This window comes from Zingiber officinale, chromosome 5A, assembly GCF_018446385.1.
Source record: "Zingiber officinale cultivar Zhangliang chromosome 5A, Zo_v1.1, whole genome shotgun sequence".
NCBI lineage: Eukaryota > Viridiplantae > Streptophyta > Magnoliopsida > Zingiberales > Zingiberaceae > Zingiber > Zingiber officinale.
In genome coordinates this window covers 98285525-98296400 of record NC_055994.1, presented here as the reverse complement: position 1 = coordinate 98296400, position 10876 = coordinate 98285525, and the positions used below count along the sequence as shown (strand labels likewise).

The 10876-nt window shown below is 42.1% G+C and overlaps 2 protein-coding genes across 5 annotated transcripts; one reads left to right on the top strand and one right to left on the bottom strand.

The window, feature by feature from the left end:
* Positions 1–5081, top strand: LOC121981167 (uncharacterized protein At1g01500-like). 4 transcript variants are annotated; one of them, XM_042533561.1, is made up of 5 exons: positions 1–152; positions 249–319; positions 1143–1939; positions 3125–3365; positions 4928–5081. In XM_042533561.1, exons 3-4 carry the CDS (start codon positions 1244–1246, stop codon positions 3356–3358), a joined length of 930 nt encoding a protein of 309 aa, XP_042389495.1. In that variant the 5' UTR covers positions 1–152; positions 249–319; positions 1143–1243; the 3' UTR covers positions 3359–3365; positions 4928–5081. The 4 variants fall into 4 exon arrangements, with proteins under 4 accessions (XP_042389495.1, XP_042389494.1, XP_042389493.1 ...); XM_042533560.1 differs by lacking the exon at positions 4928–5081 and adding an exon at positions 3489–4800; XM_042533559.1 differs by lacking the exon at positions 4928–5081 and adding an exon at positions 3444–4800.
* Positions 5082–5313: 232 nt separating this feature from the next.
* On the bottom strand, positions 5314–7275 carry LOC121981166 (cytochrome P450 78A5-like). Its single transcript, XM_042533557.1, has 2 exons — positions 6276–7275; positions 5314–6201 (listed from the first exon to the last, which is right to left on the bottom strand). Exons 1-2 carry the CDS (start codon positions 7212–7214, stop codon positions 5605–5607), a joined length of 1536 nt encoding a protein of 511 aa, XP_042389491.1. The 5' UTR covers positions 7215–7275; the 3' UTR covers positions 5314–5604.
* Positions 7276–10876: the final 3601 nt, after the last annotated feature.

The window sequence follows — 10876 nt, the reverse complement described above, 5'->3', positions numbered from 1 at the left end:
CTGCCAGCCGACCACGCAGTTGCAATGTGGGCTCTGCTCCGTTCGAGGTCGCATTCTTCTTGATCCTTTTCCGTGGCCCCAATGCGGCGATTGAAAGGGAGCCGCGAAGCCGTGGGAGCCTCGATTCGTGTTGGCCTCTTTCCTCGCCGCTGGTTAGTTGTGGTTGCGAAATAGTTGATGATTTTTATGGATGTGTTTTTTTTTTTTTTTTTCTGTTTATGATGTTCGACTGGTTTTACCTTGTTTAGGTCGAACCTTACTGCATCTGCAATTTGGAGCTTCGCGATTTCAGGATGAACAACGAAAAGAGAAACGCAAGGTTGTATTTTGTTTCATTTATTTTTACTTTGTTTGCTGTTCGCTACTTGAATTTGAAAGCCTACATCCTTAACTGAATAAAATATATGCTTCAGAATTAGATCAATCTGTCTTGTATATATTTTTTTATTACATTGCTCATTATTTTTGTCCCTGTAGGAGGGTGCACCTCTCTTAATTATGCTTTGCCGTGAGGATGGGAAACGTTATAATCTTTATTTCCTGAAGTTGTCGATTTACTGGATTTTCTCCCCTGCAAATAATTGTTTTTTCTCCATTCTGATGGTTATTAGTTCTTACTTATCTTTTCTCTTGCTATCGGGGAAAACAACCAAGTTGCACATGGTTTTGCTAAATGAAAATTTAACCTGGTAAAGAAAATAATGAAACTAATTGTCCTGCCTTTTTGACAAAGTAGGCTACGGATGAGAGAATTTGCATGAAAATGAATATTGCTCCTTTTCTATTACTAATACTTAGGTGACATGCTTGTTTCAATGGTATACAGCTTGTCAGTGATGCTCAGCTAGTTATAAGTATTCTAATTCCTTTATTTTCTAGAAAGTAGAACAGCTTATCTGGCTCAGTAAAAATACTTTTGTGATTGTAGTTAACCAGCTATGGCTTATGAAACTGGAAAAAAATGACACTTATTTTAGAAATTGCTGCCTACATTTCTGTGATTATTATTGGATTATCAAATTGTTGGTTAGCAATCGAAACGTGCAGTCTAATCTTTTCATGGCTGTACTATGTTTCATTGTATGCTTTTTTACCTAGTAAACCTTCTCTTTATCAACTTATCTGCAATTTTGATGATGCAGGTAAAAATTTCTTTCAAAAGCAGAATCTGTAATCATTTGGGGTTTTGACTGGGTTCCTCGAATCTCATCTGAATAATTTCTGGGAGAACCAATCTTCAAGGATGGGCAATCATGATCCTGCTTATGTGGATGAGCTATCTGACGCAGGACAAAAGTTCATTCCACCTCATGTCTGCCATCCAAAAACATCACCTTGGTTTGATCTGAGGGTATTTTATATCAGAGTGAGCAATTGCTCAATTGAGAAAACCCCTCCTGCTTATCTTACACTTAATCACATTCCACTTTCTCCTGATACCATCCTCAAAGTGAATGGTAGGAGAAGCAGCATATATGCTGATCAAGTTTCATCATCACTTCGAAGGGATAGGATTGATAAGTCATCTGAAGAAGCTACATTTGTTAGTACGGAGAGTATTAGCATGACTGGAAGTGTGAGATTTGAGGTCTATGATAAAGATCTTCTTTTGCTTACTGGTGTCCTAGAACTTCGTAACTCTAATGGGTTCGCAAGGGAAACAAAGAAACATTCAAACAAATGGAGCATGAATTGTCAAACTGCAAAATCAGCCAATACAAGTTTCCTGAAGAGTATGAATAATCTTAAAGCAGACTTGAACATTCCTACAGTTGAAGTATATGTTGCTGGCTGGTTCTCTGGTTCTCCCATTATTTTGGCAAAGAGTCTTCAGCTTGGTGTTCTCAAGAAGAATCGTAGAATGTTTCCATTAGGCTCCATTCCGGAGGATGAGACAACAGAAGTAAAGAAAGAAGAACCACGTGAGGATGCTTTGCAGGTAACTTTTACTCTGATTCTTACCTTTCAGAATTTTTCCATGCATATATATTGAAAGGAAAATTGGCAGCTTCACATAATTCTTTCATGTTGATGACTCCGTGTACCTCATCTAGCTTCATTGACTGATTGCACTTTTGAAAGATTTTTTAGACTATGTACAATTCATTTTAAGCAGAAATGTTTTGTTCTGCCACCCTCTGTCATTACTTCCACGCTTGAAACTGATCTAAGTAATGCTATATGCAGAAACAGATTTTTTTTGCTAATGCTTGTCCTCAATTCTCAAAGTACATAGTGTTTGCATCGTAACTTCCTCAACATGGCGTCTTAACTCTCCAATTAACTTGTATATCAATTGCTCAGAGGCTCAGAGTTTGAACTCCTGTTGCTTGCTTTCCTATTGTATGCCCTCAGCTCATTGTCCAGTTTTAAAAAATCAACCAACTCCATGAAGAAATTAAGGAATTTGTTAACATCAAGGTAGTGACCATTCACAAATAACTGAATATTTTGTGGTACACCCAATTTTTTTGCACAAGAAATCATACCTGTTAAAGGTATCAGTGAAGGTTTTCCTAATCAAATTATCTGAGAGTGAAAAATGAGGGACATTGAATTATAGTTACCTCTCAATTTAAATTTGTATTCATGTTCCATGAATTTTTTGAAGGTGTAATTACTCTTAAACATCTAATTCAAGATTGTAGCTCTATTTTTTTCTTTTGCAAATTCAACTTTATTAGTTCATACTTACTGATCAGCGGTTGTGAAGCTGTCTCCTAAAAGAACCAGATTTTTCATCTATGATGGACGCTCAACACTCCAAGTAGTATAGTTTAAGTGCAAACATTTGGAAAAATGAAGCATAGAAGAGGTAGATTCAAATACTTGTGTCCCCTATTCCTACACAGGCTGAGGCCCTATAACATAGGTCTCAGACATTTCTCAAAGTTTACATTTGCTGAAGGGAAATATGTGTGGATTTCTTGATTTCCAAGTACTAACTTTTTTCAAAATGATCCTATCCGGCAAAACTACTTTTACTAGTTTCTTCTTTTTGCGTGCTAGGCAACATGATTATTTGTGTGTTCTATCTTCTCCCGCGCTTTTATGTTTGAGAGCCTCATTAATCACTTATTCTAATTACTAGTATTGTCAATGCTGCTTTGGATTTCCATTCCAGACATCCGAGCATCCTCCTTTCAAAGAAGAGAGTGACTCCGAAAATGAATATTGTGACATCTACACAAGACATGAATATTCAGAAACAGAAGATGAACTTTCATGGTTCAATGCCGGAGTGAGAGTCGGTGTGGGGATTGGCCTTGGCATTTGCATTGGCACTGGAATAGGTGTAGGTCTGCTGGTCCGCATGTACCAAGCCACCAACCGGAATTTCAAGAGGCGAATCATCTGATGCAGAGGTAATCAGTTTCACCATTAGTCCATTACCAGCAGATATTAGCATCTAAGTAATGAAATTTTGGTTTTAAATCGCCTAGAGGATAGAGATGCAAACATATTCTATTTAATCTCGCTGGGTCCAGTGTGTACTCACCCTATAACTAGGTTTGGCAAGCATTGATAAAGCAGCCAGCATCAGCATGAGGCGCACCCACAGACCCTGGAAGTGCAAAAGGACAAGACAACGTAAACTGCACCAGACCAACTGATGGACTGGTCAAAAGAACGCATGCTTTTGCCTTTCTAAACCCTCACAAACAAGGGCAAAGATTCTAGCAGATCTCAGCTCTATCTTTGCTCCTGCACAGAATTGACATGATCCACCATGTGTTGTCCACAAACTAGGCAAAGCATCATCGACAACCATTTCAATTCTCTGTGGCTCCACTCATTGAAACGTCAGATGCCATATTAACAACTCGAGGAGGTAAAGAACATCATAATCTCATCCATGGATTCCTTTCCCTCCACAATCCATCCAGCAAAAGGCAGAAAGGGCCATCCTGTTCTCTCCCTTTCTGCAGAATAGAAACCTCTCCTCCCAATTAAGCAATCATAGCCACACTGTTACACCTGTTGTCAGCAGTGAAACAGAGACTCCCATGTTCGCATCCTTCATCATCCAAGTTCAGAAATTTATGCCCTGTTTACTCTGTAGTGCCAACAAAAGAATGAAAATGAATCAATGGTGAAAAATTATCCTCAGGAGAAGGGGAAGAGAAAGGCCAAAAAAAAAAAAAAAAAAAAAAGATAAAAGAAAGAAACGACAAAGGATGAGAGGGAAAAGAATGCTTAGGCGGCTCATGATTTGCTCGAGTTTGCTGTTGTGGTGCTGTGAGCTCACAATGGCTGTGGGAGGGTGAGTCATTGTGAACTTGCGGTGACAACAAAGAGGCTGCGAGTTCATGGCATTGCTGTTAACTTGTACAGTCTCATCCCTCGTCATGGTTGGAGAGGCAACAATCGTGGCCTCATCGCGAGTTCACGGCAAGGCCGTGATGGTCTTGACAGATGCGGAGAGGTCAGTCGTGGCCCTCGCCTGTTGTGATGGCCATGGAGAGGCCGATCTTGGCTTCGACTTGTGCGATAGCTGTGGAGAGGACAATCATGGTCTTGTCGTGAGTCCACGTAGAGGAGAGTTGCAATCTTGTCGCAAGTCTCGTGATAGTACAAAGCGGTTGATCGTGTCCTCACCCCTCACGACGACGGCAGAGAGGCGGTCAGGCGGATCACGGCCTCATCTCTCATGATGGCCACCGCCCTCGAGGCGAACTTGTGCTGTCATTGACTTTTGTTTTGGAAAAATTCTTTGTAATTGGCAAGGAGGGATAGAGAGTTTGTTCCGATCAATTTCAGGTGGACGAAAAAGGATAAAAAAAAATAATCAGTGACGAATTTAAAATCTGTTATTGATTATATTTTATATATAAACGGATGAGATTGACTCACTTTTGTGCAGTTGATTATTTTTTTAATCTGCGCTTCATAGTAAAGCAGGCATTAACCTTCAATCTAACACCAGATTGCAGTGTACCTTACAATTGGTCGGAACATGTTTTATTTACATGGCACGGAATCGAAGATGATGCTTTCCACAAGAAAAAAGAAATAGTAAAGGCGTGCTGCAAGCAAAGTCGAGATGGCAAAGCACATAGATAGATAGATCGTACGTGAAGAATGGGCACCCTTACTGATCACAAGATATGCATGAATCTGTAACCATTAATTACGGTGTTAACCTACTTTAATCACCAATTATTAGCTGACTCAGCCACACATATCCACAGAGCTATCATGTATGTATCCACATAAGATAGATCGTATGTGAAGAATGGACACCGTACTGATCACAAGATATGCATGAATCTTTAACCACTAATTGCGGTGTCAACCAACTTTAATCACCAATTATTAGATGACTCAGGCACACATATATAATCCACAGAGCTGATCGTACAGTCATTGCATGTGTATTTGACCGAGTAGACAATCATAATATAACTAAGGACAAAGTAGATATGATAACAAAGCCGAACCCCACGGCTATTTACACTTCACCCATGATACCTAGGCAGGCTAATTATATAGAGTCACGTCACAGGTGCCATGGAGATATGCACAACAAAACGTTCTCCGAGCACTAAACTTGATTTGATTTGATATGGTTTGCTAGGAAATTGATTGATTGATTGATTTGATTCAGGTCCTTGAAACAGCCATGCAGGTTAATGGCTTCTGCATCTCCAGTGACATCTTCAGGCATTCCGAGAGGTCGACGCCGCGGGGAGCGGGGAAGAAGTCGAAATTTTGAAGGAGCAGCGCGAGCCAGAGGTGGGCGGAGGCTAAGCCCATGGCCTTGCCCGGGCACACCCTCCGGCCGGCGCCGAACGGCGCCAGCCGGAGGTCGGAGCCCAGCACGCTGACGTCCTCCTCCGCGAACCGCTCCGGCCGGAACTCGTGAGGGTCTGGCCAGAGCGACTCGTCGTGGGCGATCGCCCACATGTTCACCATTGCGGTGGTGCCGGCGGGGACGAGGTGGGAGCCGACGTGGACGTCGCGGGTGGCGAGGCGAGCCCACGAAAGCAGGGGACCTGGCGGGTGCATTCGGAGGGATTCTTTTATGATGAATTGAAGGTAAGGGAGGCTGCCGACGTCGGCGTCGGAGACGGGGCGAGATCCGACGACAGAGTCGATTTCTTGACGCGCCTTGGATTGGATGTCAGGATGCAGTACCATTCTGGCCAGTGCCCATTCCAAGAGGATGGCGACTGTGTCCGTCCCCCGGAAGATCATTTCCTGATACATCGCCGGAAGTAGATAACTGAATTGAAACCTCGATTTACGATGATCCAATCGAATGAATTGCTTACCCAGAGAACAGCGACCATGTCGGCGTCAGCAAGCTTCTCCTCTGCTTCTAAACCGAGCAGAACGTCGACAAAGTCTCCTGCATCATCCATCTCTTTGCCATTGGTCTTCTTGTCTCTGTGCTGCTCGATGAGGCGACCCACGAAGACGTTCACCCTCTTCACTAGACGCCGGCATCGTCTCCTCACGCCTTGCAAGTCGAGCCAGCGCAGAAAAGGGAAGTGGTCGGACCAATTGAAGGCGCCGAGGAGCGCGTAGCCCTCCTTGACCAGCCACTCCAGCTCCGACGCCTCGCCGTCGCCCAAGTCGTCGTAGCTCTTGCCGAACACACTCATCATCACGTTGTTCAGCGACGCAAAATGCAGGACTCGTCTCATCTCCGCCTCACCGTGGTTTTTCATGAGGGCGCGGACGTCCGAGACCATTTTGTTCCCGATTGCTCTTCTCTGCTCGCCGAGCGAGGCGATGCGGCGAGGGCTGAATAGGTAGGCGGAGGAAATCCGGCGAAGATTACGCCAGTAGTCGCCGAAGGGGGCGAAGCCCATAGCGCGGTGGAAGAGAAGCTCGTAGGCGGACTCCTTGACGGGGCGGTCGGCGAAGGCGGAGCTGTAGAGAATTTCCTTCGCCGTGTTGGGGTGGCTCGACACGACGAAGCGAGTGAAGCCGACAGAGAAGGCCATCAAGTCGGTGGCTTTGAAGGAGCGTGAGAGAGTTAGGAGCTCTCGGTGCGCGGATGGGCCGGAGAAGGCGGAGACGGCGACGCCAGGCGGGCCTGGGATGGAGGAGCGGCCGTGGGGTTTGCTGAGGGCCCAGGAGAGACCGCCGGGGAAGAAGAAGAGGACGGCAAAGGCAATGAGAGCGAAGCCGATGATGGGGGAGAGGGCGGCTCGGTGGAGGAAGAGGAAGAGCGAGGCGGCGTCCATTTCCAGGCTCGTCGTCATCGGGTTTGTACCGGCGAGCGGCTACGATGGTCGAAGGGGCGATGGACAAATGGCGTGAGGGGGAGGCGGCTAAATAGGGCGTGCTAGCTAGATATTTCATTTCGCCCCTTGTACTTTGTTCTAATTTTGTTTTTCTGTTTAAAAAAATAATAATAAAAATATACTTAATTATAACATTTTATAATATGCGAATAGAAGTGAAGGGATAAAACTCGAGAACGTTATATTATTTTAAAATTGAGAGCATTTTTAAAATTGAAATTGTGCCTATTTCTAACGGAGCTAAAAATTATTTGGTAAATTATAACCACATAATTAAGTTTCCAAAATATTTAAATCAATTATTTTAATTTTAAAATTATTAAATCACGTATTTAATATCATTTTTATTCTTGTTATGATTTCCAATTGATTGCTATAGTCAATTCAGAATATTGTTCATAATGCAGTAATCAATTATTACAACTTAGTAATCGATTAAAAAAAAATTTATTTTATATTAAAAGAATCATTACTCTCAATATATTAGACCAAATTATTTTTTAAGAGTATAAATATAACTAGGAGAACTAGACGAACATATAAGTTTTAGTTTCATATCATTCCGAGTTCTCTACGTCCATCAATCGATTTCGGTCGAAACTGACTGATGGACTTAAAGAGCTCGGAATGACATGAAATTAAGTCTTATGTATTTATCTAGTTCTCTTGATTATATTCATACTTTATATCAAGAGCTTTATGTCATTCCGAGCTTTCTAGGTCTATAAGTCGATTTTGGACTTAATTTGATAAAAATCGACTGATAAACCTAGAGAAGTCGGACTGAGCTTCTTCAACATTGATATATTTGGTGGCTTGTCCAAGCAGATGATTGAAATCCCTCGGAGGCTTCCTGATGAGGGATCGGAAAAAGTCATTATCTATAAATCTCTGGGAAAAGACACTAACCAAAATTTTTGGTATGGCTGAGGGGACATCTATGACGACTTGATTAAATCACTTAATGTAGGCCCTCAGCGTCTCCTTGGGCCCTTGCTTGAGTGAGTACAAATTCACCGTCGTCTTGAGGTAACGATGATTGCTGGTAAAGTGATGAAGGAAGATCATTCAGAAGTCCTTGAAACTATAGATGTACTCGGTAGCCAGTCGTTTGAACCATTTTTGCACTGAACTTGCTAAAGTATTGTGGAATACGTGGCACTTGATTCTGTCCATGTACTGGTGGAGTATGCCCACATTTTTAAATTTTAGTAAATGGTCCTCAGGATCGGTAGCTTCTAAGTATTCCCCGATCGATAAGGATTGATAATGTTTTGGAAGTTTGTCCTCCGATATCTCTTTGGAGAAAGGCGTGCCAACCCGCTCGGGGAGTCACTCATTACGGGAGCCTTTCCCTTACGGATATCCTGGGTGGGGGTATTCTCAGAAGACAATACCTGCGTCCTTTCCACTTGGTCCATGTCCTCTATGGGCGTTCGGAACAGCGCCTTGTGATATGCAATTGGTGAATGAGGCACCGGTGGCAGGATAATCGGCGGAACAGGTACTCTAGGTTGAACCCTCCACTCGGGTTCCGTGTTTAGTGTGTTGGCCAGTTGTGGATATAGAGGGATCTTGGCAAATGACACTTGACTACTGCTTGTTGCTGTTACACTATTTTAGCCGCACACGCTTCTATCAACATCTCCAGTTCTTCTTGGGTCAAGGTTACTGTGGTGGGTCGTCTAGTCTCGTTCATCTTCACGTCTTGGATGCAGGTGAAGTTCCCATAGTCGGTGCTAAATATATTCCTATCCGAAAGCTTAGAAGATGGCTAGCTGGATACTTCGCTCTAATGTTGACCAAATGAAGACCTCAAGCAATCCTGCGTGTCACAAAGAGCGTTAGCTGTTAGGCCAAGGAAAGGGTCCTCAGCATTGAGTCTTTGACGCTCAAGTCAATAATTAATTTTGAGAGAGGAATAATGAAAAGACTATAGCAATGAGCGTGTAAAAATATGTAGCCTCGCATACCTACGTCTGTAGATGGAGACTCCCTTTTATAGTATCATCGTTGTGTATATGCATGAATTTCGAAGCACTTCCAAGAAAGGATAGGCCATAAAGTAGCTTTGACATCTTTCCTAAAATGAGTCTATAAATCTTTGTGATTTAACAAGCTGGAAGCTTCGAAAGCGTGATTTACATGCAGGATATTCTCTGTCCTCCGTAGCATAAACTGCCAAAAAATTGTATTAATTCATTGGACTGTGGGGCCCACCACAAGCTACTTTGACCAACTAATCAAATCACTGATATAGTCCGACCGGTCCTTCTTCCCAAACGGTATCCGACGGGTATTTATGAATGTAGTGGGCGATTTAGCTTTCATTTGGCTTCCTTATTTGACTCATAAGCAACCAAGTGTCTAAAGTGTTCGATCGGCTAAAACACTCGGTTAGGGTAACTGATACTTGGCTTCACGTTGTCATTGTTTAAGAAATTCGTCTTCGAGGCCCGATCAACCGGAGGGTTCGATCGGGTGAGCCCATGACTTAACCTTCCGCCTACGCACGAAGCTGGAAACCAAGTCCCGGTCGGACTAGAGGTCCGGTCAGTCCGATCGACCACTCTCTTGTTACGAATGATGTCGACCACCCTTTGACTTTGACCACCATGTCAGCATATCTCCTAGACTTTAACCCATCCTAAAGGGGTCCACCTTAAACACCGTATCAACATCCATATACAAGGTAGTAATATAAAATTTTGTAAAAAGTCAAATACGATATATTATGATCAAAATAATGTATAATTAAAAATTTGTAACAGATGTATAATTAAAATTTTTGCATATAATTAAAATTTTTGCATATAATTAAAATTTTTGCATATATGCATGTAATAAAAAAGATACCTGGATAGAATTAGATGATGATGATGATGAATATATCAATAGAGACTCTTGAAACATAAAGTAATAATATTTAGAAATGAACAGATTAGAATATCAAAATAGAATAAATATATTTTACATGGTTTATGTATAATAAATAAAAAAACTAAGTTGTAGTTGAACAAATATAAAAAAAGCTAATCAATATAGTCTGATGGGTCTTAAGTCTCCTGTGACTCAACTATGTGTTGTCAAGATCCAATTAGCAATGACCGCTCATATATGGGCTAAGACAGCTTCTCGATTCATGTCTCGTTTAGCCCTTCTCTCTCTATTAGTGCACCTCCTTTGCTCATTAGCGACCCTCCACTACTCCTCAGCGGCCACTGTCTAATCCATTGCAACTATCCTTTGATCTATTAAGGTCCGTTGAGTGTACAATTCTTGATTTTCATATCTTAAAGACTATACCTCAGTAAAGAAGAACTAGCATGCCCCCAAGGAGTCCTCAAATAATCAAATGTCACTTTGGCCTGGGAGTCAAGACCATGGAGGGTGGAGTTTTTTGTCCTTCCACCGATAACATTATAATATATCTCATTTATTGCCTCGATGGATAGAGGCTATGACTCTCCCCCTCGCCTCTGCTAGTGGCTGAGATGCCTGAGTCACTCTAGTTGTCATTTCCTCCTATGTGAGAAAAATAATATGATTAATATCCAATTTGATTACAATTACTAAAGCTAATTAAAATAGAAATGGTTAAATATAATAAAGTTAATAAT